Source organism: Peromyscus maniculatus, chromosome 2 (assembly GCF_049852395.1).
Source record: "Peromyscus maniculatus bairdii isolate BWxNUB_F1_BW_parent chromosome 2, HU_Pman_BW_mat_3.1, whole genome shotgun sequence".
Classification (NCBI taxonomy): domain Eukaryota; kingdom Metazoa; phylum Chordata; class Mammalia; order Rodentia; family Cricetidae; genus Peromyscus; species Peromyscus maniculatus.
In genome coordinates this window covers 166,759,739-166,786,103 of record NC_134853.1, presented here as the reverse complement: position 1 = coordinate 166,786,103, position 26,365 = coordinate 166,759,739, and the positions used below count along the sequence as shown (strand labels likewise).

Below are 26,365 nucleotides of genomic sequence, written 5' to 3'. Positions count from 1 at the left end.
TGTAGCCCTGACTGTCCTGGAACTTGCTCTGTAGACCAGGCTGCTCTCAAACTCACAGAGATCCACCTGCCTCTGACTCCTGAGAGCTGGGATTAAAGGCGTGGGCCACCACCGCCTGGCAGTAGTGCATACCTTTAATCTCAGCACTGGAGAGGCAGAGATAGGTGGATCAATGTGACTCCAAGGTCAGCTTGGTCTACATAGAAAGTTCCAGGCTAACCAGAGCAGCATAGTGAGACCATGTCTTAAAACAACAACAACAGGCCTGGTGGCACCCATTTCTAACTCCAGTACTCAGGAGGCAGAGGCAGGCAGATCAAATATGAGTTTGAGGCTAGCCTGGTCTACATGGCAATTCCAGGCTATCCAGGGCTACACAGTAAGACTATCTCAAAATGAAATCTCACATACATAAACTTCTCTCTCTCTCTCTCTCTCTCTCTCTCTCTCTCTCTCTCTCTCTCTCTCTCCTCTCTCTTTCTCTCTTTTCCCCCCTCTCTCCCCTCCCTCCTTTCTTTTTCTTTTCTTTATTATTTTATTTTATTTTTTTAGGCGAGGCCTGGAGCGTGGGCCCTGACTACAAGGACCAAGCCGCCTGGGCAGGTTTTCAAGCCATCCACTCGCTAGCCTGGCGAGCCTCGTCTACGCGATCGCCACGCCCACACCCACCTGTCGTCCAATAGGCACACGAGATCCGGGCCCACACCCCCGCCTCGCCCCGCCCCGTGATGTCACGGCCCAGCCTCCGCCACGTGACGGCCGCGCGCCGGGCTCTGGCTAGCGGCTGGGACGCGCCGCAGAGGCCGCTGACTGGCCGGCCGCCACGCCGCCGAGGGAGCCGGGCGCCTGGGCCTCCCTCGCGCATGGGAGCGGCGGCGGCTGCCTGAGGGAGGGCAGCGCGGCCAGCGGAGCCCGAGACCTCGCGCGTCCCTCGAGCGGCTGCGGCGGGCCGCGGAGCCGGCGCGGCCATGGCGACGGGCGCTCAGCAGAAGGAGAACACGCTGCTTCATCTCTTCGCCGGCGGGTGAGCCTCGGGCCCGAGCCGCGCTCTCCTCCGCCCCGGCGTGCCGCGTTCCCCGCCCTCCGCGGGCTGGGGTGAAACGAGGGCGGGCGGCCCGGGAGGGTTGGGGCTTCGGCGTCCCCACGGCCGCTGGCTTCCCACCCGGCGCGGCCGCGCTCCCATCCCCCCACCCACCGCCCGCCCCTCGCCCTGTTCCTTTTGAACAATTCCTGGCTGGTGTGACTGTCACCAGGGGCGATCGCGTCGAGCCCCTGCGGCTCCAGCCCGGTGCTTCTGCTCCCTGGCTGCGCTGCAGTCACTCACCGCTTCAGAGGTGCGGATGCTGGAGATCCCGGGGTAGCGCAGGAGGCACTGCGCACGGTCAGAGGGCTGCTAGCAGGTGTCGCACGCAGCCGTGGCCTGCGGAGTGCGGGGGGAACGGATGCTGGCCTGCACCACGTGGGAGGGAAAATGGGGACCTCGGAAGGCAGGTCTGTGCTAGTCGATCCTGAAGCACCTTCAGTGGTTTTCAGTGCAGGGACACATGGTACGAGGTTACGAATAGGAGTTGAACTAACCCCCTGAAAAACCCAGAAGTTAATTTTTTTAAAAAAAATATTCGTATTTTTTTTCCTTTTGTCATAGCTGCTAGTGGCACGGCATCCTTTGGGTGCTGGTGTTTTGTTTTGTCTTTTGAGACCAGTTCTCATGTTTTGTAGCTGAGGATGATTCTAAACTTCTGGTCCTCCTGCCTCCTCCATCACGAGTGACGTTAGGGTTACCGGTGTGGACCACTGAGCCTGGATTTTATGTGCTGCTAAGTGTGAAATCCAGGGCTTTGCGCACGCTAGGCAGACTACCTATGAGTTGTGTTCCCTAGCCCTGGGGTCTTGAGAAGCTCCTTGACTTAGCACAATTTTAAGTGTAGAGTGTTTTACGTAACATTTATCCTGTGTTTTATCTTGACTGGAGTTCTGCATCTGTGGCCTGGACTGTTTATCACCTAAACAGTTCCTTATACTAAACAAGTAATGGCTGAAGAATGACCCAGAAAATAATCTTGATGAAAGTTTCTGGCGTCTTTGTGCTTTTACTCATGACGGGCAGTTACCTTCTCCAGACAAATAGCTTTGGTGGTTGTGCTCAGGCAGGAGGAGTTTCTTCCTCATTTAATTTCTGTCCTTCATCCGAGTGTTCATCGACACTCCCTTCGAGAAGGCACCCTAGTAGACCACTCCATGAAAATTTGTCAAGCCTGGGAATTTAAAATGCTTTCGGCATCTTTTTAAAGCCAAGAGAATTTTTTAAAAATAAGTTTATAATCAGTGAGGGTTTTTACATGCTCTTTTTCCTGAGGTGGTCTCTTACACTGTATGTGTTCACGCTCTTAACTGGAGGAGTTCCAGAGTGGCCTGTGGTGAGGCCCGCTGTAGTTGATGGCCTTGTCGGGATGCATCTCCCTGTAAACACTTGACAGTGCCCTCTGGCTGCCAGCCTCTTCCGTTCTGACGGAGAGTACTGCAGTGGGCAGTGCGGCTTCCAGGACTCATTAAGGTGCAGGAAGTTTATTAGGGCTGTACCTGAAGCCACAGTGCTTAACGAGCTCCAGTTCCTTCATTAGCAGTCTGCCGTGCTTGCAGAGAAGAAATGAACCGTCAAAAGGATGTTTTCAGAGTACTAATTGGATTTTAGCCTAAAATACTTCTGTCCCTTTTAAGGTAGAGCATGACAGGAGTTGAGTGTGATCAACAGGGCCCAGGCTGTAGTTAAAAGTTGTCAGCCCAGGGGTCCTTGTAAGGTTTTCCTCTGTTGCTCACCTGGCCTCTTTCCAGGGAGCTAAGTTCAGTGCCTTTGAGAAGTCAGAGATCTTGCTTGTAAAAATCAGTTGTGTTCCCCTTGTCTATTGGATAGTCACTGGAGGCTATATTTTCAAACATTTAATGCTATCCCAAATTAATAACAGTACAAACTATTTTTTATCTTTTTTTTTGGGGGGGGGGGAGACAAGGTCCAGAACTCACAGAGATTTTCTGTCTCTACTTGTGCCTCACGAGCACTGGAATTAAAGATGTGTACCACCAGGTGCTGGTGATATACAAAGATTTTTACTCGTTGTAACAGGTTTATCAATTAATGTAGCCAGTGAACACTGATTTTAGATCCTGGAAAAATAAAGACTGCACCAAAAAAGTTTATAGTCTTTAATTTTTTTTCTTGAAGAGCCAAGTTTCTAGATGATTTCCAAAGGTTATTGCCAAAGGAGAAAGTTCTATATTAACATATAATAGTCAGGTTTTCAGTATAGCTATTGCTCTTTGAGAAGAAAGCAGAAAGAAAGACCACCTCAGACCAACATCTAGAAAATAAGCAGTTTGGAAAAGGTCCCAGTGTATTTCATACTCACTTTATAAATAGGATTGTGTTCTTTATATTTGTTTATTTTGTGTGGGCAGGTTTAGAATTCACTGTATAGTCCAGGCTAGCCTCAAACTCCTGCAATCCTGCCTCAGCCTTCCAAACACTAGGTTTACAAGCATGAGCCATGTTGCCTGTCTAGCTTTGCTTTCTTAATGGTATAGTGAATGATCGTGGTAGTGTATTTTGAATACAGATTATTCTTAGTGAATCTGTTTAATATTCAGTGCCAGACTCTGGAGAGAACAATGAAGGCAAATTCAGTTTCTAAGGCCTATGAGCGCGGATCAGAAGATGTCGGCATAATTTATAGCAAGTTCCACAATACACTGACATCTAATTTTCAGTTTTTGTTCCTTCTCATCCATTATAAATCATATCCTTGCCGGGCGTTGGTGGCGCACGCCTTTAATCTCAGCACTCAAGAGGCGGAGACAGGCGGATCTCTGTGAGTTCGAGGCCAGCCTGGGCTACCAAGTGAGCTCCAGGAAAGGCGCAAAGCTACACAGAGAAACCCTGTCTCCAAAAACCAAAAAAAAAAAAATCATATCCTTACCTGTGGACAAGATCTATTTCCTTTTAATAAATTAGTGGAAATACAGCTGCTGAGTCAAAATATTTTTAGATTTTATTTTATGTGTGTGAGTATTTTTTCTACATGTAGATCTGTGTATCACATGTATGCCCTATGCCAATCAGAGGCTAGAAGAGGGCGGGCATCCTGTCCCCTTGAACTGGGGTTACAGATGGTTGTAAGCCGTCATGTGGGTGCTGGTAATTTAACCTGGGTCCTCTGGAAGAATGATAAGTAGTCTTTACCACAGAGCCATTTCTCCAGCCCCAAACTAAAACATTTTTAAGGCATTTGGTCTCCGCATTTTCAGTTTGCCTCTTAGTGTGTGTTGCTTCTACATGAATAAGCTTCATTCTTGGTGTTAAGAGTGTCTCTTAAGTGTAAACAGAGGCAGAGTTTTTCTATCCCAACTGCCCAGTCCCAAATAAACACATAAAAGCTTATATTAATTACACAATGCTCAGCCAATAGCTCAGGCTTATTATTAACTAGCTCCTACTTTTAAATTAACCCATTTCTATTAATCTATGTATTGCCATGTGGCCTGTGGCTTTACTGGTCCTCTGGCATCTTGCTTCTTGGGCAGCTCGCTCATATCTCTACTGACTCCACCCTTCTTCATCCTAGCCCTCAGTTTGATTGTCCCGCCTAATTTTATCCTGCCTTGCTAAGGCCAAACAGCTTTATTATTAACCAATGAGAGTAATACGTATTCACAGCATACAGAAGGATCGTTACAGCATCTAGGGTCTCTACTTTCCTCCCTCGGTGTTATTAAAGCAAGAGAGTACTCAGACATTACTCAGAACAACCACAGCCTACATTCCTTTCTGTGGCTTAACCCATCCCATCAAGAAAAAGGCCAGAGCGCTCTCAAGTGGCCCTTCCTTGTAAGACCTGATTTTTGCCTTCAAGGACCTCAGGGACCTATGCCTTAGAGTTAATGACATCCTTTGCCTGCCATGCTACTTCTGAGGTGGTGATTAGATCTGCTTGGAACAGCTTGATTAAGCTATGGTAGATTTAGATTGACAATCTGAATTAGATGTTTTCAGTATTTTTTGGTAGAATGTGTGTTTAGTATGACTGTGGCCCCAGGTTCTTGGTTTAATCCCCAGCATGCTCCAAAGAAATATTTTAATGGAATATGGTAGTTTCAGAATTTACTGTCTTCCCACAGATCATTGGCAGTGGCTGACAGGTATGCTCTGGCACTCCGCCAACTTGATTACTTGGAAGCAGTACAGAGATGGCTGTTCCATTACCTAGGGATACAGTGTGGAGACCATTCAGAACTCACCTGGGGTCTGAGGCTCAGTGTGAAGCATTGCTAGCATACAAGTCCTCAGTGGACCCAGGGAACTATAGAAACCAAACAACAGCACATGCTTATAGGAATTCTGATTAAACAAATATAATGAGTAATACTTTTTATCAGACTGCATATACCATTATGAATATAAATTGACTTTAATTTCTGTATTTGTATACATGAAAAGATTTTGAGGTTTTTGTTTACTTGTTTGTTTGTTTTGATGGGGAATGCCCCATAGGATGGAAGTTTCTTGAAGGTAGGTACCATAAGCTTTCTTCACTAGATCATTCCACGTGTGGTGCCAGGCAGGTTACACCTGACAGTCAGTATTAAACAATTGACTAACTTAACTTGGTTGTAGTTTGATGTGGTCTGAATTGTCCTAAATAAAGAGAAACCGCACTTTATTGCTGAGTTACTCATTAATATTTGCTGAAACTATGTTGGTTCAAGGTAATGTTAATTTAGCTTTCTCTTATCTGTGAAAGATATGATTCTTCTTCATTTGGGATGCTTTTTCCCCTCTAAGATTTATTTATTTTTGTCTTGTGTGTATGAGTGTTTTGCTTGCCTGTGTGTATGTGCACCATGTGCATGCCTGGTGCCCACTGAGGCACAAGAGGATATTGTATCCCCTGGAACAGGAGTTAGTTATATAGTTAGGAGCCACCGTGTGGGTGCTGGGGACTGAGCCTGGGTCCTCTGCAAGAACAAGCAAGTACTCTTAACTACTGAGCCATCTCTCCAACCTTAGGGGTGCTATTTAAATTTTCTTTCCTAGTGAAATGGAATAAAGGATGTATCTTCTAAAAGAGAATCAACAACATCCAAAATTGGTTTTGCCCTAATGAAATAATATACAATTTACATAATTGACATCTCATAAGCCTTATGTCAGATATTCAAATAAACTTTCCAGAATATTAAAGTGTATGCCAAAAGCAGCTAATGTATTTCAAATAGTGATTACAGAAGTAACTTTCTTAGTAAAGGAAAATTATTGAATTGCCAAAGATTAGGAGGCTCCTAAGGCTGCAAAGTTCCTGTTGGTATTATTTGTTGGGAGAGCCCATTTTGTACCCATGTATAGTCCATGAGCATGGGAACCAGCTCACCACTAGTTGGTAGTGATTTTGATAATAAGTGGCACATTAGGACCGGAGAGAGGGCTCAGGGGGCAAAACGCTTCCTGCCAAGCCTGGCAGCTTGAGTTCAATCCTGGAGCCCCGCATGGCAGAAGGAGAAAGCTGTGGTTGCCCTCTGACCTCCACACATGCACACCAACACACCCACCCACCCCACATTAAATGAATGAATGTCATAAATGTTTATGGGCCAGTGAAATGGCTGGATGGTAAAGGCACTTGACACCAAACCTGACCAGCTCTGTTCAGTGTCTGGGAGCCATATGATGGAAGGAGAGCTCTAACTGATCACCACATGAGCAGTGTAGTGTGCGCACACACAATAAATAAATGTAATGTTTTAAAAGTAAAAACTTTTTTTTTTTTGTAAAAAACACATTGGCCTAAGGTGAATGAGTATATGCTCAGGAAACAGCATATTTTACTGGAAACATGTTTAATTTTTTTTCTGATTATTTGAAATTCTGAGGTGAAAGGTAATTTATGTGCATAATTTAAAACTGTATGTAACTTTGTGATCCCTCAAGAAGAGCGGAAAAATCCAGTGTATATTTTGTAGTAGTAGTTCCATCCGAAACTGGAGGAGAGGTGCCTAGCCCTGGGGAAATGAGGCAAGGGCCATGTGGCTATAAAAAAGTAAAGGTTAAATGTGTCTTTGTGCAGTAAGTGCTACTTCAACTCTGAAAGGGAGAGTGGGAGCAAGCAGAGAGATGCCTGCAAGCATATTTGTATATCAGAGAGAACAGGTAGTGAAAAGGAATCTTAAATCACAGTCGTTCAGTGCGTTGTGTTGCCGCCTTCAGATCCTTCCACGTTTGCTCCCAGTAGAACATTGCTCCCAGAGAACTTTACTGGACTTTGGCATTACTGACCAGTGCAAACTTACCCTGGGAGAGAAATGAAGTTCACGGCCAGGAGGTTTCCATGTAGACTTTGGAAACGTAGTGTCCTCCTCCACAGGAGCGCCTTTGAAGGTTGTCTGCAGTAGTTAACGTCCTCCCTATGGGCTTCCTTGACAGCTGAAGTGTCAACGGAGGAATTGTAGCTGTAAGCAATAGAAAACCACCCTCCACTGGTTAGCTCTTGGCGCATGCGCCTGAATTCTAGAGGGAGGGCAGGCTGAGGAGAGGGCTTTCGGGAACTGCTCCACAGTCACTGTGGAGCCCTGACTGCGCTGCCTCCCAGTGACATGTGCATGGTCCCCTCACCTGCATGCACTTCTCTGTCTCTCCCACTGCTGGGCAGGTCTTGAGTTTCAGCTATGGGACCAGCTTGGAGACACACCCATCTCTAAACCAGTCACTGCTCTAAGGGAATTGATGCTGAGGATCTTGGGCCAAATCACATGCTCTTCTCTGAACAGACTGTGGCAGAGTGGATGGTATCATGTTAATGGGCTTAAATGAGTCAGAGTTAAAACTAGAATGGCCTTGATCCCATTCATACTGTATGGCTTAAGAAGTGGATGGGTTAGGACCGAGGAGGGGAGGCTGCCAGCAATACCACCTTGTTTACCACGCCTCCAAGACGGGTTGTGTGTTTTGCTGGTATAGAATGGAGTTCTGCAGCTTTGGCAGTGTGATTAATAGTTCTGTCCTATGCATTTGAGGATGTTTAGCAGCATACTGACCTGTTATAACAACATCACTTCAGCAACCCAAAATGTCTTCAGACATTGCCAGATGTCACTGGAGTGGAGGCAGAATTGCCTGGGCTAGGAACCAAGGCTACAATAGTGGTCTCAGATTTTGATCACATGGCCTTAAGATTAAAATGTTCTTGCATCTCTCCATATGTAGTGGGTGTATGTATGTGAGTATGTGTGTCAACTTTTTTTTTTTTTTTTTTTTTTTTTTTTTTTTTGGTTTTTCGAGACAGGGTTTCTCTGCGTAGTTTTGCGCCTTTCCTGGAGCTCACTTGGTAGCCCAGGCTGGCCTCGAACTCACAGCGATCCGCCTGGCTCTGCCTCCCGAGTGCTGGGATTAAAGGCGTGCGCCACCACCGCCCGGCTTCAACTTTTTTTTTTTTAAGATGGAGTCTGACCTAGCACCTGAAGTGCCTTGACTTGGCTACATTGGCTTCCGGTGAACTCTGTGCATTCACCCATGTCTGCCTCCCCATTAGTAGGGCCACTTGTGAGGCGAACTTTTTGTTTTTCCGAGACAGGGTTTCTCTGTGTAGCTTTGGAGCCTGTCCTGGAACTCACTCTGTAGCCCATGCTGGCCTCAAACTCACAGAGATCCACCTGCCTCTGCCTCCTGAGTGCTGGGATTAAAGGCATGCGCCACCACTGCCCGGCTGTGAGGCAAACATTTTACACAGTGGGCCATCTCACCACCCATGCTATGTGTAGTTTTATTAACCTCTTAATACACATAAAATATAAATTAAGTTGTAAAGATTGTAAGTAAAATAAAATAAAATTTTCTCTCTGTACATTTCTTGAAAAAATTGTGTGTGTGTGTGTGTGTGTGTGTGTGTGTGTGTGTGTGTGAGAGAGAGAGAGAGAGAGAGAGAGAGAGAGAGAGAGAGAGAGAGAGAGAGAGAGAGAGAGAGAGAGAGCGCTCATACCTTTCTTCCAGAGAACCAAACTTTGGTCCCTTCCACTTTGTGTTTGAGGCTTGGTCTGTCTTGTTACTTCTTCTACTGCCCTTTGTATGTGAGCTTCAGGCTGATTCTCCTGTGTCTGTCACCATCTTAGTATAGGATGCTGGGACCGAGGTTAGGATTGTAACCAGCTTTAAAAAAGAAGAAGCAGCAGCATTCTAGGAATCAAACTCAAGTCATCAGGATTGTGTGACGTACTTTTGTGCACTGCTGAGCCGGCTTGCTGGCCCTAGGTCCCTAATTTAAGTCCTACCTGGTGATTTTGCTTTTTTCTCTTTTGGGAGTATAGATTCAGTGTCGTGTTACTCTCTAGATTTGCAGCATTTAGATTCAGTGCTGTATAGAGGCTAATGTAAGATTCTGCATATGCTCGCATGCTGGGAGTTCTCAGACTAGTGCAAGCGAGTAAAAGGCAGAGTGAGTGCTCCCCAGGTGTTTACACCCTAAAATGTACCCTCTGGCTGGCGAGATGGCTTGGTGGCTGTGGGTACCTGCTGCCAAGACTGATGACCCAAGTTCAGTGCCCAGACCACATGGTGGAAGAAGAGAACCCTCTCCGGCAAGTTGTTCCCTTTCCTCCACACATGCTGTGGCACACTTCCCACCCCCAACAAATGCAGTAATAATAATTAAAGAAAGGCTTTCTCTGTGAATTCTCAGCTGATTAGTCCTTGGCTGAGCACTTGCCCTTTGTGACCTTGTTTGGCCCTGAAGCCACAGATCAAAGGTGAGTGAGACCCCAGGTCCCACCTGAGACTTGCTCTGCTATAGGACCATGATTTCCAGGAAGGAAAGCCCTGGTTGTATGGATGGTAACCTTAGATGGCCCCTGACATCGTTTGTTACAGCTAGCCCGCCCAGCATGGTTTTGTAGATAGTATTAGGTAAGAGAAGATGGAAATGGGTAGTTCAGGATAAATAAGTGAGCTGTCCAAAGAAAGGTGTCCAAGTTGGGTGTGGTGGTGACACCTGTGATCCAGCTGCTTGGGGGTGCTGAGGCAGGAGAACTGCAGACTGGACAATTTAGTGAGACTTTGTCTTGAAATAAAATAAAAAGGTCTGAGATTGTAGCTCGGTGATAGAGCATTAGCCTAGCCTGTGCCTGGCTTCAATTCTTGTACAAAAAAAAAAAAAAAAAGTTTAAAAAGTAATTCAAGAACTTTTTTGCTATCAACATACTGTGAAGGGCTGAACTGAAGTGATTGACTTAGAGGGATGATCTGGAGAGACAGTAGCTAGGAAAACAGTGTGTGCCAGTCAGTCGTGAATGAAGGAAAGAGGGTTTCACTAGTTGAAAATGTGCTGTAGTGTCCATGTTAGAAGGTCTGTGTTGTAATAAACATAGATTTTCAAGCTAGTAGAGTTACCTGACTGTTAGCTTGAATGTGCAGCAATATGTTTTTCTGACTGTTCAGTTCATGTTGAGTCTCATGGTGGGAACTGGTTGAGAACTGTGTGGAGGTACAGAGGGATGGCACCAAACTGTCTCAAGTGGTCAGTGGCGTCTGCACTCACGGTCATTGTGAGGTGGTTCTCTATAGTTCTGGAAGCTCAGCTGACATTTTTAACTCCCTTGTAAGTTGTATTAAATGAATGCAGGCACTCTGTTTTAAAGAGGAAAAGGCTAGATAGCGATCACGTTTCCTGCAAAGACTTGGTTGCCCTCTGACCTGCTGTGGCTTCTTTCCTGCAGGTGCGGGGGCACGGTTGGTGCTATTTTCACATGTCCACTAGAAGTCATTAAGACGAGGTTGCAGTCTTCCCGACTAGCTCTTCGAACGGTGTATTATCCTCAAGTTCATCTGGGGACCATCAGTGGAGCTGGAGTGATGAGACCAACGTCTGTGACACCTGGACTCTTACAGGTTCTGAAGTAAGTGTGGTCCCAGTCATGCACCCTCCCCTGCCACTTGCCTGTTCGTGTTACACAGTTTGGGTCCGAATAGAAGAATTCGATTCTTACTTATTTTGCAAGGAATGGGTGGTGTGCCGAAGCATGCAGGTGGAAGACAGGGCTCTGGGGATCAAACTCGGGTTGTTAGGCTCGGTGACAAATATCCCACCCACTGAGCCATCGGACTGCCCAGAAGGATAGGCTTTCAGTTTTGACACTGAGGAAGGGAGTGGTCCCGAAAGCAGGTGGTTATCGATAGGTACAGGAAGACCAGGCCGGGGTATGTGGAGGCAGCTTAGATCTCGGTGAGGACAAACGGGAGCCATGGTCCTGCTTGGTGTCAAGTGACACCTTTCATAGTGTCTTGGCCATAGTGAGATGGAAGCAGGTAATCAGGCTACTTCACTAGCATTCAGAATGAACAACTTCATTCAGACTTGCCATATAACTGGTGACCAGTTACCATCTACTCTGCGTGAGAAACCATTACCCCAAAGCAGGAGCTATGTACAGGGCTAAGTCTGTAAGGTGAATGAAAACGTTTCTGTACTGCAGGTTTTGTGGAATGCATCCCCTCCTTCCCTAGTTTCTCCTATCTCCAGGAGCTCCACCTCCAACAGTTGTTCATTACAGTGGAAACCAAAGGCAAAGGGCGCTTGGTCACTGAAAATACGGGAACCCCTTCCACACCACACACAAACCAACACTTCACCACAGACCTATACAGTCAATGGCTATGAAGTCACAAACTGCCACTTCCCCATGGATATCCCTATGGATTCATGTCGAAATGTAAACCACGTTCTTGTTTGAATGGCGCTGCCCATGTTAGAAAGGGTCCGTGAAGTTGTCTTGCTCACTCAAGCTGTGTTTCCTTAGCCTGTGATGTACCTTTTTAGGATTCTCCTGCACCTGGGCTGTCGTTAGTGGCTTTCAGGTTTTGAAGAGATTCTATTGAGTTTTTCCCAACAGCCCTAGAGAATTAGCATGTGGACCGAGCTGCTCCCATCTTAGAAAGGAAGACATGCAGATTAGCAGTTGTGGGTACCCAGAGTCATGTGTAGAGCACTGCCCCCTTCTTTCTAGAACAGTTGAGAGCAGCGGTGTAGCTGGTGCTGACCCAGAGGGGCCAGGAGCCTGGGCCTCTTCACTGGCTGCTGCTTCTGCTTCCTTAGCTGTGTGCTGCTGCCAGACCACCTCACCTCTTCCTGCCACAGCGGGATCCCAGGGCTCCCTCAATGACAGCTGTCCCTCAGTGGTCTTATTTAGTTAGTCATCACGAGTGATGGCGTTTCTCACACCCACCCCTGTTGCCTGTGTGTTCAGCATGAGTTTTCTACCCGCCCCAAACAAAATGGGAGCAAACCAGAGCTCCCTGCTCTGCTGGGCCCAGAGCCTGCTGGGTTAAAGCAACTTCATTGTGCAGTTAGAGTTCTGGGACCTTGGAGTCACTCTGGAGACCTCTCAACTCGGTCAGTCCTGTCAACTCTGCTTTCCAAATAGAGAAACCTGACTGCTGTCTATGGCTTCCTCCAGTGCTGTCCTGTGCACAGTGTTAGCATCCTAGCTGGGCTAGCCTGAGGTAGCAATCCACCCTCCTCCCTGCTCAGCAGGGCAGCCGGAGTCCTGCTTACAGCCATCCTGCAGGCTCTTCACTCAGCCTTCCTGTGACTGCACTGTCCCCCTCCAGCTCCCTTGTTCCTTGAAAGGCCCAGGAAAGGGCATTGTAGCACACGCCTTTAATCTCAGTACTCAGGAGGTAGAGGCAGGTGGGTCTCTGTGAGTTTGAAGCCAACCTGTTCGACATAGAGAGTTCCAGAACACAGTGAGACCTTGTCTCAAAAGTAAATAAATAATAAAAGCACAGGAACATTTGCTAGCACAAGTTCCTTGTTCTGGACATTATCTATGGTTTTGACACCTTTGCAGGAATATCCTTCCATGACCTAGTTATTTGAATAACCTAGTTATTTGAATGGAGCGTCCCCACACTATTCTGCTTTCCTACCTTACCCCCAGCACCTCTCTGCCTCCTCCAGCAGTGATGGGTACCTATTTACATGCTTTTTTGTCTCCTCACTCTCATTCCACTCTATCAATAACGCTTCCTCAGGCTCCTTAGAATATTGTGTGTGACTAGAGAAACACTCAGAACCAACCACATGATCCTGTGAAATTGGGCAGGTTAGTATTGGTCATGGAGGGCTTACTGGCCTCCCACATGAAGACACATGTGTGCAGCTGCTGTCTTACAGTGAGTACTTTGTTGTGCTTTTTAAGGTAAAGTTGGCAGTAGAGTCTCTTTGTACAGTGAGTTCCAGTTCCCATCCTAGAAGCATCCCTCAGGCCATGTGGATATCCCTGTGGCTACTAAGATCCCAAAGCAGTGGACAGTGTCCTGCCTGCCCTGGGTGGTGTGGTCAGTGACGAGAGCTGCTGCCCACTCAGGCACCGGAGCCGAGCCCAGGGGTGGTGCTCTGCCAGAAGGGCTCTTTGTGAAAGAGACAACAACCAAGGACAAGCCCCAGACCTTTTCTCTCCACTACAAGGCCCATCCTGGGTTCTGTTCTGAATTCTAGGAGACACTGGTTATCAAAAGCCCAGATGAGTATCGTGGTCATTCACTTAAAACTCAGCTGCTTGTTACTTGCTCTGCTCCTGTAACTGCTGTTATAAAAGTCACACCAAATTGCTTGTGTACAAGGCTTCAAAATATGAATTGCTGTTGTGTCTGAGGTTAACTTATTAGGAAAATATATGCACTGCTGGAGAATGGATGAAGTTATTTTGAAAGAAAAGGAACGAGGGTGCATCCTGAGTTTGATCCCCAGATCCCATATGGTAGGAGATGCCCAGTTTACACACACACACACACACACACACACACACACACACACACACACACACACACACTTTAAAAAAGAGAAAGAAAGAATGACTTATAGGCGGGGCCTGGAGAGATGGCTCAGTCGACTAGTAAGGTGCCTTCCGTATAAGCATGAGGACCTGCATCTGGATTCCCAGCGCCCACTTACAAAGCTAGTAGTGGGGTAGTGGGCCTGGACAGTGCTTCAGAGAGCGACCTGCTCCGCCAGGACCGACATGCTCCGCCAGGACTGACCTGCTCTGCCAGGGCCTGTGTTCAGTTACTGGCACCCTCATCGGGAGCTCTAAGGAATGTAATGCCTTCTTCTGGCCTCCTCGGGCACTGCACACACATGGCATGTGCTCATACACAAGTACATACACACGTACAAAATTCTAAAAAAACAGGACTGGCGATGTACATGTGCCTGTAATCCTGGCAGGGCTGAGACAGGAGTCTCCCTGGCACTTGCTGGTTGGCTGGTTTTGCACAGTTAGTAAGCTCCAGGTTTAGTGAGACCCTGTTTCAATAGATGGGCTGAATGTGGTGACCCCTTTAATCCCATCATTCAGAAGGCAGAGGCAGGTGGATCTCTGAGCTCCAGGCCAGCCAGAGCTACAGAGTGAGACCCTGTCTCAGAAAAAAAAGAAAAAGGGAAGAAAAGGATGGAGAACAAAAGAGGAAGAAGCCTGACATCGACCTCTGACCTCCAATGGATACACATAATTTTTAAAAATAATGTTTTGTCAGGTGTCTCCTTTTTTCAAATGAAGATTTGAACTACTGAGGTACCTTATTTGATTTTTTAATAATTATTTTTAAAAAGCTTAAATGTGGGCTGGAGAGATGGCTCAGAGGTTAAGAGCACCGGCTGTCTTTCCAGAGGTCCTGAGTTCAATTCCCAGCAACCACAAGGTGGCTCACAACCATCTGTAATGAGATCTGGTGCCCTCTTCCGGTGTGCAGGTAGAGCACTGTATACATAATAAATAAATAAATCTTTAAAAAAAAAAGCTTAAATGTGTATGCCTGTAGATGGGTATATACACTAGTGTAGGTGGCCAGAAGGGGGTGGACTCTTCTGAAGCTGAGTTACAGACTGTTGGGAAGGGAGCTGCCTGACCTCTGCAAGAGCAGTGGGTGACTGTGACCCCTGGGCCAGCTTTCCAGCCCCTGTTTCAATCTGAAAATTAACATCCGTCTTCCAAAAGTGCCTTGCTCTGGTAGATGCTTGATGAGATACCTGCCTCTCCTGTGCATTCAGGTCTGACTGGGGAGAGGCAGGACTCCAAGCAAGTCTGATTGCTTTTGCACAGTTGTTTTCCAGTGTGAAAGTGGCATGCTTGTGGGAAGGTCAGCCTGGATCCTGCACTGGTCTTCCAAAGCTGACATGTGCCATGTGGCGGGGACTTGACGGTTCCAGAAGAACTTATGCACCCCCTGACAGGGCAGAAGTGCAGCTTATGTAACAGATTGGACTTGTTGCCACTGTTAAAGGCGTAGCTATGGAGACTGTCTTTCTTCAGCTCTTAAAAGGCGGGAGTCACTTGAGGACACGCACTCCCTGCTACATTATGGATGAGGGCTCCCAGCTTCCTGGAGCCAGAGGTTCCCTCAAGCTTCTTAAGGGGCCTCTGGGCTGCATAGTGCTCATCCCTGCAGACCACAGTTGCCGTCCACACTAAGTGGCTGTCAGAAGGAGAGCATTTGAATCTTGAGCCTCGCTGTGTCATCAGGTGCAGGTCACCTCAAGGTGCTTCTGGAGACATGTTGTTCTAGGAGCTCGGCCTTTGGAAACAGTCCTCTTTGAGGAAGATAATAAAAGTGAAGCTTCTCGTTGAAAACCTTGAATTGTGTCTCTGTGCCCAGGCAGGGCTTTACCTGTGGCCACTGTGACTCTTATCTGAAACGCCATGCCTTCATTTTGAAGCACTGTGCCGACAGAAGCCCAAGAACTGTCTCCTAACCCTCGGTTTTTATAAACTTCATGTGCTATAATTTTGGTCTCAGTTTTTATGATCTGTATGAAGATTTCTTGTGGTTTTTAAAGATAACCTTTTGTTTTGAAATAATTTCAAATAATAGAGAATTTACAGGTATGGCACAAATGACTTACACCTTTCTTTGCTGTCATGGCTTTTTTATTTGGGCGCTGTATCCATATATACACTCCGCTGAACCATTTGAAAATGTGCATCATGCTTTTCCCTGTACCCTTAACTCTTTACTATTTATTTCTTACAAACAAAGTATCCTCAAAATCACAGTATAGTCTTCAAGTTCAAGAATTTTCATCTCAGGGCTGGAGAGGTGGCTCAGTGGTTAAGAGCACTTGCTGCTCTTCCAGAGACATAATGTCAGTGCCCATGCTGGGCAACTCACAGCTGCCTGTAGCTTCAACTTAACGGGATTCAACACCCTTTCTGGCCTCCGTGCACTTGTGTGCATGTTTTTCCCCACCACACCCCCGCACCCCCTCCCCACAAAGTAAGTTTAAAAAAAGAAATTTCATCTATTAAATATGAGGTGTTACGCACATGTAATCCTAGAACTTAGGAGGCTGAAGCAGGAAGCTGGCAAGTTAGAAACCAGCCTGGGCTACATAGTGAGGCTGCCTCCAGAAATAATGATAAATCACACTGATGTAGCCGGGCCCAGGTTGCAGGGGAAACAGAACTGTGACCCCAACTGGAGTCTCCCGTGTGCAAGGTAAGTGCTCTCTGCCACTGGCTTGCGTCCTCACCCCACCCCCACTCTTTCGAACTTTATATATTTTGAGATGGGAGCTCACGGCCCTGAACTCACTGTGTAGTCTAGGCAGACCTTGAACATGTGGTCTTTTGCCTCAGCCTCCTGAGGAAGTGAGATTTCACACTGAAGTGAGAGTAACTGAGAAACAGGACCAGGGATTCCCCGGACGGACTGCAGTTCTGGGTTTACTCTTGGTAGCGTTCCTGTCTGATATGCAGCCTGCTTTACATTGTAGCAGAGGGAAGTGAGAGTCTAGGGGCTCCTAAATTTTATTCCTTCAAGGAGGTGGTGTGAAGGTTGGCTTCTTATTACCAAGATGGGCCTTGCTCAAAGGTCTTAGTTTTGTTTTGAGGCAGTCTTGTGTAGCCCAGGCTGGCTTCAGACTCTTTGTAGTCAAGGATGACTCTGAACTTCTGATCTTCCTGCTCCCACCTTCTGAGGGCTGTGATTACAGGTGTGTACCACCACACCCTATTTATTGCTGAGGATCAAACTTGGGCTTCATGTGCTTCAAGTGCCTTAGGTAGGCACTTACCCAACCACCCCATCTGAAGCTTCTCGGGGATGTTAAAGCTATGTCTTTTCTTATTCAGGTCGATCCTGGAAAAGGAGGGACCAAAGTCACTTTTTAGAGGCTTGGGTCCAAATTTGGTGGGAGTTGCACCATCAAGGTAAGTACTTAACTGTTGAGCAAGCTCCCCGAGATCAGCATGCAGTGCTGAATCTCTTCTTGCCCAGGGTGACACTGCTAATGGCTGCTTTACCCTCTATATTAAAATTGCCTAACCATAGTCGGGCGGTGCTGGTGCATGACTTTATTCCCAGCACTCGGGAGGCAGAGGCAGGTGGATCTATAAATCCACCATGAGCACTCAGATCTCTCTACATGAGAGTTTCTTACCCTGAGCATGGTGTGGTCAGTACCTAGATGTAGAAATGCCCCAGTGTTATGGTGCATACAGATCCATGTTAGTATCTGCCTTCTCAGCCGATGTCCAGGTGACTCAGGACATTAGTCTGAAGGAATTAAAAGTCTCTTGGGCTTTACTTTCTAGAACATTACATCTTTGGTTTTTAATTCTCTTTAAAGACTTTGTAGACTGTACTAGCCCAGCACATTAAGCTGCTGGCTCCATTCACCTTTTTAATTAGTTAAAATACTGGCCACTTTTCAAGAGCTCATTATCCATGCATAGCTAGTGTCTCCGAATTACAGGAAGTTATTGGGCAGTGCTAACAGAGAAGGGAACTGTGTGTGTAAAATAGACAAGTTGCAGTGTGTGTCACAGGCCAAAGTCCTAACAATACAGTAAAAAGGTTTTAATTGCCTTTTCTATTCTGGAATCTAGCAGTGCTTTATTCTATAAAAATAAGATTGGTGGGTTTGTTTGTTTAGACAGAACAGGCTGTAAAAAGCATAGACAGGGACCAAAAAGTATACATCAAAAGGTCATACATCTCAGAGTTACAGGGGAAGAACAGAGAGAACAATAGAAAAACAAATCACTGGTTCACAGCAGGCTCCTCTGTTAGAAGGACTAAAGCAGAGGGAGCCTGCTTGTGGTGACTGGAACTGTCCCTTTGTGGGCCCAGTTGCTTTTCTCTAACCCTGATTTACAGGAAGGCCAGATTACTTGGCTTGGTAGCCAGAACTGGGAACTTCAACACAAATGATTACTCCCAGCTCCATTTTCTGTCCTATTGGCGTCTAGAGCCAGAGCTTAGTCTAAACCAGTGGCCTCCTGGATCCTGTTCACACTAGTTAGGATCCTAAGGTGCAAACAGGTTCTGTGATTGATCCATTGGTCATCAGAGGCTGAAAGAAGCATCTCTCCTGCACTGCAGGGATGGAGCCCTGCTCCTGCTGTGGCCCCTGAGGAACTGCAGGCAGGCCAGAGTGCAGTCCGCACACACGTGTGCTCACCACAAGGCAAGACAAGTGGAGCAAGTTTGTATCTTAGAAACACTCTACCTCTCAAAATGACAAGATACATTTCTACTCAAATGATTAACGTTTATCCAGAATAAAGAATGTGGATGGACCTTTATAATTTTATATGTGTTACCAAAATCTCATTTTAACTTCATTATCTTGGACACTTTTGTCACTACTAATTTCTGGAGGGGTGTGACCATCTCAGGGATGGTGGCAGGCCTGGGTGTGAGTCCAGCCTCTGGCTCCTTGCCAGCTAGGAAGATCCTTACTCTGTTCTGTAGTCTGCTACATGCTGTAGGTGTTGCAGAGGGACGTATATACCTTAACGTGCCACAATGATTTCTTCATGGCATTCTCTGTTTGTCCTAACAGGGCTGTGTACTTTGCATGTTACTCCAAAGCCAAAGAGCAATTTAATGGCATTTTCGTGCCGAATAGCAATACTGTGCACATTTTCTCAGCTGGCTCTGCAGGTATGTTACCCTAGCGAGTGAAATGAAGACTCACATCCTAAGCATGTGTTGTTTTGCTTTCTCTTTTTCTTTGCAGGAATTAGAAGTTAACTCCCTGCCTCTTTTGCACCTAAAATCATTTTCCAAAAGCTTTATCTTGGCGTTTGTAGAATATGACTGTTAGCAGTTTGTAAATAGATTTCTCTGACCGCTCAAGCTTCTTGCTCCCCTCCAGACTCACACCTTTCCCTGCCTGGGTCAGCTGTGCTTCCTTTAAAGGCATGTGGATGTGTTTCCACGGCTTCCCGCTCTCCCTCCTGGGCTCTAATGTGGAGTGGAGCTGCCTTCTGTCTGACTCCCCGGGTACCTGCGGTGCATCTGCCCTGTGCAGCAAGGACAGGGTTGTCCTGTTTGCTTTGTATGCTGGGGGCGCCTGAGGTTGAACTGAAGTTCGGCCTTGTGCTTCCAGACAGTCTGCTGTCTTTTGAGGAAGTCCCTCCACTGACGGCAGAGCTCAGGGCAGGACGTTCCCCCAGGGCGTGCTTGTGAGGAGCATGGGCTCCTGAATTGCTAGGGGCTCTGTCCACTTAAATCTAAAGGTATTTTTAGATAATTTATATTAGCATTTTAGAATTCCTGCCCTCTGCCAACAGAAAGAAATTGCCACGCCAATTTTATCTACCTTTGTTACTCTCAATAAAATTACTAACCCAGATTATGATTTTTAGTCAGAGCAAAAAGTAATTAAGTACTTCACGAAAGAACAGAGATTCCCCTTAATACTGAGCCCTGAGAAGGAGTGGACCATTCCAAAACAGGTTGATCCGTGGTGAATTAGCCCTAATCCTGACCCTGTTAATCAGCTTTGCAACGATTGCAGCATTAATCCAGAACACTGGGTAAAGCAAGCACACCTCAAGGGAGCCTTTCAAGGCAGTGTCCTCCAGTGTCTAATTAAGCTGCTTACTCGGGACTGTGGACACGCTGTGCAGGAGGAGTGCTGGGCATTGGCATTTGGGGCTGATCTGGAGGGTTAAAATGCTGCAGAAGGCTTACCAAAATAATGATTCCTGGGGGTCAATCGGTTTTAAAGTTTTTGTTTCCTTAAATTTCCAAGTTTGAATTCAGGTAACTAAAGACTTAACACTCGTACTCAATGTTAGGTATAAGTAGAGATCAGCAAGTGTAAAAAAAAAAAAAAAAAAAAAATCTGAATCTGAAGCTTTTCAATTGAAATTTTAGATGTTTTTGCCCTGGCATTCAAATGAAGCAAATGCTAGCAGCACCACCTAGAGGCTGGAAAGGCTATGCATGGCAGTAGCTACAGCTGTAGCACTGTGGGAATGCCGGATGGGTGGGTGGATGGATGGATGGATGGATGGATGCATGGATGGATGGATGGATGGGTGGGTGGGTGGATGGATGGATGGATGGATGGATGGATGGATGGATGGATGGATGGATGGATGGATGGATGGGTGGATGGGTGGATGGGTGGGCGGGCGGGCGGACGGACGGATGGATAGATGGATAGATAGATAGAGAGAGATAGACAGATAAATAAAGATGATAGGTGATAAGATAGGTAGGTAGACAGACAGACAGACAGACAGACAGACAGGCTGCAGCTTGACCCCAGGGTACTGTGCGGTAAAGACAGCTGCAGTGGACACTGACTGTCTCAGTGATGACTGTTTTCTCCCTCCAGCTTTTGTCACAAACACCTTAATGAATCCTATCTGGATGGTTAAAACGAGGATGCAGCTAGAACGGAAGTAAGTTAATAGTTCCTTCCTTATCTGAGAGTCCTGGTGTGCCTTGTTTCCTGTTTTCTGGCGAAGCCTACAAAATATTGGGCTTTGTTTTTTACCGAGACAGAGTCTCTCTGTGTAGTTCAGGCTGCTTCAAACTTGCAGCCCTCCTGCCTCGAGCCTCCCCGGGGCTAGGCTTACTGGTTATACCACTGCCCTTGGATAGAGCAAAGGTTTGTAGAGAAGTGGAAACCAACTGAAGTAACTCATCAGTATTTTAAAAGTCTCTGATTCGCCGGGCATGGTGGCGCACGCCTTTGATCCCAGCACTCAGGAGGCAGAGGCAGGTGGATCTCTGTGAGTTTGAGGACAGCCAGGTCTACACAGAGAAACCTGTCTTGAAAAAACAACAACAAAAATTGTGATGTACTAACAATGCTTCTTTTATACAAACATCAGATTTCTCAGCAGGCCAGCGGCTTCTGTGATTTTCAAGGAATCGAGGATACTAAACAAACGCTTTTTAGCTTTATGACAAATGTTTCTATTTGTGTGAAACCACAGCTCCTACTTCTGTGGGGTGTCACCCACACTCATACTTCTTGAAGGAATGCTGGTTTCCAGTAGAAATGTGGGCTCGCCCAGTCTAAGTTCAAGGAACTGCCTGGATTCTAAAAGCCTTTGTGCTGTGTGACCCAGAAATTTGAACCCTGGAAACACTAGCAAGGCCATCTTTCCTCCAGCTGCCTCTAAGAAGAGGAGAGAGTGAGATGTCCCTGCAGGGTGAAGGAGGGACATGCCTGGGCTCATCATCCTCCTGTGATCATGCATCCCCCGATCTGAACCCCCACTCTCCCCAGCCCATTCTGCCTTCTGAAGTGCTTGCTAGAATCCTACAGCAAGGGTCAGTTACTTCCACAGTAAAACAGACAGTCCTTTGCAGTTTTCCAAAAATGTCACGTGTGTCCTACATGTCCATCTTCCTGAGTGTACAGTCCCTTGCTGGGAATGTCCCTTCCTCTTTATGGTTGTGCTTCAAGCTTCTGGCCAGCCTTATTTCCTGGCAGCCTTAAGTATCACCTCAGAACTAAGTGTTCAGTGTCCCCATGTCACCTGTGTTTAGCGTCTGTTGATTAAGAACCTTTCTAGTGCTCAGGACATTTTAGATTTTTATTTAGGTGGGCTCTGTCAACATTGTGAGCATATCTTGTTCCAGTGGCTGCCAGGGAAATTGCTCCTGCCTTCTACCTTACAGCATTACAACCAATGAGCTAAGAGAATTCGAGTCTAGTGGGACAAGGGGTGTGAGGTACCCGGCATGCTGGAGGGTCCATAGGACAGGCTCAGCAGGATGGAGTGGCAGGAGAGCCTTCTGAGGCGGCGGCAGCAGCTCCTGCCCTCTCGAGAGGAGCTGGGTGTGGGTACAGAAAGGAGAGACAGGTGCACAGAAAGATTGGAGCAAGAAAACAATGAGGGTACAAAAGGTTAGCGATTCGACTCTTTTTCTTATTGTTTATTGATTTGTATTTTATGTGCATTGGTGTTTTGCTTACATGGATGTCTGTGTGAGGGCATAGGGTCCCTCAGAACTGGAATAGCAGACAGCTGTGAGCTGCCATGTGGGTACTGGGATTGAACCCAGGACCTCTGAAAGACCAGCCAGTGCTCTTAACCACTGAGCCATCTCTCCAGCCCCAGCTTGTCTCTTATTTTGGTTGGTTGTTTTTTTTAAAACAGGGTCTCACTCTATAATCCATGCTGGCCTGAAACTCACATCCATTCTCCTACCTCAGTTTCCCAAATGCTGGGATTATAGACATGAGCCATCACTCCTGGATGTTTAAGTTATTATTTCATGATTCTGGTGTGAGCAGCACTTATTCTATGAAACAGTAAGTCTTCAGTGACTCTCAAGTGGAGGACATTGATTTATAGGCAAAAAGGAGTATGTATCAAAGACAAACAAAAAGTCGACTCAGCATTTCTGCTTCTCTCCTTGTAAAGTAAGGACAAAATCAGAAGAGTGGTAAGAAATGGAGAACGTCAGCTCACTCTGAGTTACCATTTTTCAAAAAAGATTAAGGCTAACCTTAGAAATGATGGAATCAAAATATACCACCATGGGCTGGAGAGATGTCTGAGCAGCTAAGAGCATTTATTGCTCTTACAGAGGACCCAGGTTCAGTTCCCTGTGCCACATCTGGCTGCTTACAACAGCCTGTAGTTCCAGTTCCAGGGGATCCAATGCCTGTACATGCACACACGTAAAATAAATACATCCGTAGACATTTTAAAGTATATAATGAGTAAAATATCAGATAATGTGCCTAGATTAAAAATTCTGTGTACCATAACTAAGAAGAAATATGTATATACACGTGTACACACATATAAATTTATACATACGTGTGTATTTTCCCCCCTGTATGAGTCCCTGGGGTCCATCCTTGTCATGCACATAAATCACACTCCAGAGAACAGTGTTAGGAAGGAGTACCTTGGGCTGGCAGGTAGCTCAGTGGTACGGAACTTGCCTGCCATGCACAGAGCCCTGAGTTCAATCCCGTACACCAAAGAAGACACCTCACCAACCTTTTCCTCAGCATTTTCCTCTTGTCATCGGGTTTTACTTTGTGTGGAATTTTGCTCAACCTTTTTTTTGTGTGTGTTGGGAGGGGGTGTTGAGACAGGGTCTCTCTGTGTAGCCCTGGCTGTCCTGGAATTCACTCTGTAGACCAGGCTGACCACAACTCAGAGATCCACCTGCCTCTGCCTCCCAGGTGCTGGGGTTAAAAACGTGTCCAGCTTTCTACTTAGCTTTTCTGTATCTCTGCCGTCATAACTCATCTTGTATGTGCTACAGTTTACTTACCTATTTCTGTTTTTAGATATTTCAGTGGTTCCAACTGTTTTCTCTGATAAATGCTATCCTCCATTAGTGTTTTCTAGAATTGGGTCAAAGGTTATAAGCCTTTGTGACTGTCATTTCAGATGCCATCTATTCTGTGGACCTGTCAGGTTTCTCAGCTAATTGAACTGGCCTCAACGGTGGGTCAGAGGTCAGGTGGCCTCAGAACAAGAAAGACAGGTTTCTCCTCCAGTGTCATGTCTGTGTCGTGGTGCTTCTCATGTGACTTGGGTGTGATGTGTCTCAGCGTCTATCATTGATCCCCTCTGATAGGGTGAGAGGCTGCAAGCAGATGAATACACTCCAGTGTGCTCGGCATGTGTACCAGACAGAGGGCATCCGTGGCTTCTATAGAGGCCTGACTGCCTCGTATGCTGGGATCTCAGAGACGATCATCTGCTTTGCTATTTATGAGAGTTTAAAGAAGTGTCTGAAAGAAGCTCCGATCGTCTCCTCCACGGATGGGAATGAGAAAAGTTCCTCTGGCTTTTTTGGACTCATGGCAGCTGCTGCTGTTTCTAAAGGATGTGCCTCCTGTATTGCTTACCCACATGGTATGTTTTACTCTTTTCTCCTGGAGCAATAAAAGAGGTGGTGAGGGGGAGCCAGACGGTGGTGGTACACGCCTTTAATCCCAGCACTTGGGAGGCTGAGGCAGGTGGATCTCTGAGTTCAAGGCCAGCCTGATCTACAGAGTGAGTGCCAGGACAGCCAGGACTACACAGAGAAACCCTGTCTTTAAAAATTGAAGAAAAAAAAAGAAAGAAAAACAAAAGCAAAACAAATCCCAGCTGTCGGGTTTGTTGTTTGTCACTGTACGTAGACTCCTACAGCCCTGGTAGCACAGACTGAAATGTGTGTGACATAGGCGGAGTGATTACGTCCAGAGACTGTCACTTGGAGTGTGTGCATACTTTCACTGGTTAAGCATGTCTGATCCAGCCAAAGGGACAGGCTAAACTTTTGGAGATGCTCACTCTGTCCCTACAGGACTGAGTGACACCATCATTGACTGCATTGACATGCATCACGTGAGCGCTGGCCTCTACCTGGCTCAGCTCCACCTCAGTGTGGCAAGAGTTTGCTGGGCCAAAACCGGGGTTACTGAACCTCTGTTTGCAAAAAAGCCCCAAACTGGACTTTACCTAAAATTCCCTGATTGAAGAAGCTATGGGTAGGGGACAAATGAAAACGTTTAGCTTCTACTTTGAGTTGGGTGCTACATACATCTACTAGTTGGGCTTTTTTGTTCCTTTGAGTGTTTTTGTTGTTGTTTTGTGTTTGTGTTTTTGTTTTGAGACAGCTCTCTACATAGCCTTGGCTGTCCTGGAGCTCACTCTGTAGACCAGGCTGGCCTTGAACACTCAGAGATCTGCCTGCCTCAGCCTCCCGAGTGCTGGGATTAAAGGCGTGCGCCACCAGGCACACTTTCTTGCTAGGGATTGAGCTAGGTCCTCGTGTGCATTAAACACGTGCTCTGCCACTGCGCTGCACCCGTAGCCAAGGTGCAAGCGTGAGGTGCCCCACTAGCCTACTAAAGAACAGTTCCGTGTGCTGTGAAAAAAGCTTGTGCTTTCTAAGCCCCTGCACGGCAGTGACAGATCACCGTTGTCTCAGGAACAGGCCTTAGATCCCTTGTGTTCTGGAGCACCACCCAACCATCCACAAAGGCATGATGGGAGAGGCATCAGCAGTTCCTCCCAGGCTCTGAGGTCTGCTCAAGCAGGAGTGAGCAGCACCGGGCCAGTGTGCTAGGAGGGAGGCCAGGTGGCTTTTCAGCTAGACAGAGTAGGGAGATCGGAGGGAATCTTCTAGACCAAGTAGGATGTGGTATTTAAAAAACAAAAAACTAGCCGGGCGGTGGTGGCGCACGCCTTTAATCCCAGCACTCGGGAGGCAGAGCCAGGTGGATCTCTGTGAGTTCGAGGCCAGCCTGGACTACCAAGTTAGCTCCAGGAAAGGCGCAAAGCTACACAGAGAAACCCTGTCTCGAAAAACCAAAAAAAAAAAAAAAACAAAAAACTTCTCTTTCTTTTTTTTCTCCAAGATAGGGGCTCACTATGTAGTGGTGACTGTCCTGGAACTCACTCTGTAGACCAGGCTGGCCTTGAACTCACAGAGATGCATGTGCCTCTGCCTCCCGAGTGCTGGGATTAGAGCTGTGCACCACTATGCCCTGCTGGAATTTAGCTTTCATTGTCCCTCTGGGCATGTGACTGCCCTGTCCAGGTTAGAACCACGCTGCCCAGTAAACAGAGCCTTGACTTCTTCCCACTGTGTCTCCACAGAGGTCATCAGGACACGGCTCCGGGAGGAAGGCACCAAGTACAAGTCATTCGTGCAGACGGCCCGCCTGGTGTTCCGGGAGGAAGGCTACCTTGCCTTCTACCGAGGACTTTTTGCTCAGCTCATCCGGCAGATCCCCAATACTGCCATTGTGCTGTCCACCTATGAGTTCATCGTGTACCTGCTGGGAGAGCGTGCTTAGTAACAGGCCACACGGTTGTGCTCTAGAAGAATAAAACTGAAAACCCTAGAGATTTTCTTTTCCGTTGATGTTTAGTGTTCAAACTGAGACAGCAAAGGCCGTAGAATACCTGGCTCGTGACACCTGTTGGACATTTCCTTTTGGATTCATGTTTCTGGAAGGTTTTAATTCATTAACGTTAATAGTTAATTATAACTTTTTTTTTAACTTAAGAGGATTGAGGATTGAGCAGCAAGTAAATTAAATCATGCTATTTAATTGAA

At 46.7% G+C, this 26,365-nt stretch overlaps 1 protein-coding gene and 1 long non-coding RNA gene across 3 annotated transcripts in view; one reads left to right on the top strand and one right to left on the bottom strand.

The window, feature by feature from the left end:
- Positions 1-1,450, bottom strand: part of LOC143272069 (uncharacterized) — a 48,947-nt gene extending 47,497 nt beyond the window's left edge. The window contains exon 1 of one of the 2 annotated variants that reach the window (XR_013049479.1): positions 1,325-1,450. This is a non-coding gene — a long non-coding RNA (uncharacterized LOC143272069). The remainder of the gene's footprint in view (positions 1-1,324) is intronic. The other variant, XR_013049478.1, reaches the window with a different exon arrangement.
- On the top strand, positions 777-26,365 carry Slc25a33 (solute carrier family 25 member 33). Its single transcript, XM_076565668.1, has 7 exons — positions 777-1,024; positions 10,750-10,929; positions 17,161-17,238; positions 18,876-18,976; positions 20,664-20,730; positions 23,888-24,168; positions 25,903-26,365. The coding sequence occupies exons 1-7, from the start codon at positions 969-971 to the stop codon at positions 26,100-26,102; spliced, it is 963 nt and encodes a 320-aa protein (XP_076421783.1). The 5' UTR covers positions 777-968; the 3' UTR covers positions 26,103-26,365.

Excerpts from the sequence above, each read along its gene's own strand:
- Slc25a33 (XM_076565668.1), top strand. The coding sequence starts at position 969 with ATGGCGACGGGCGCTCAGCAGAAGGAGAACACGCTGCTTCATCTCTTC. Across the intron at positions 1,025-10,749 it reads CTTCATCTCTTCGCCGGCGG|GTGCGGGGGCACGGTTGGTG; the intron begins GTGAGCCTCGGG and ends TCTTTCCTGCAG. Across the intron at positions 20,731-23,887 it reads AGGATGCAGCTAGAACGGAA|GGTGAGAGGCTGCAAGCAGA; the intron begins GTAAGTTAATAG and ends CCCCTCTGATAG.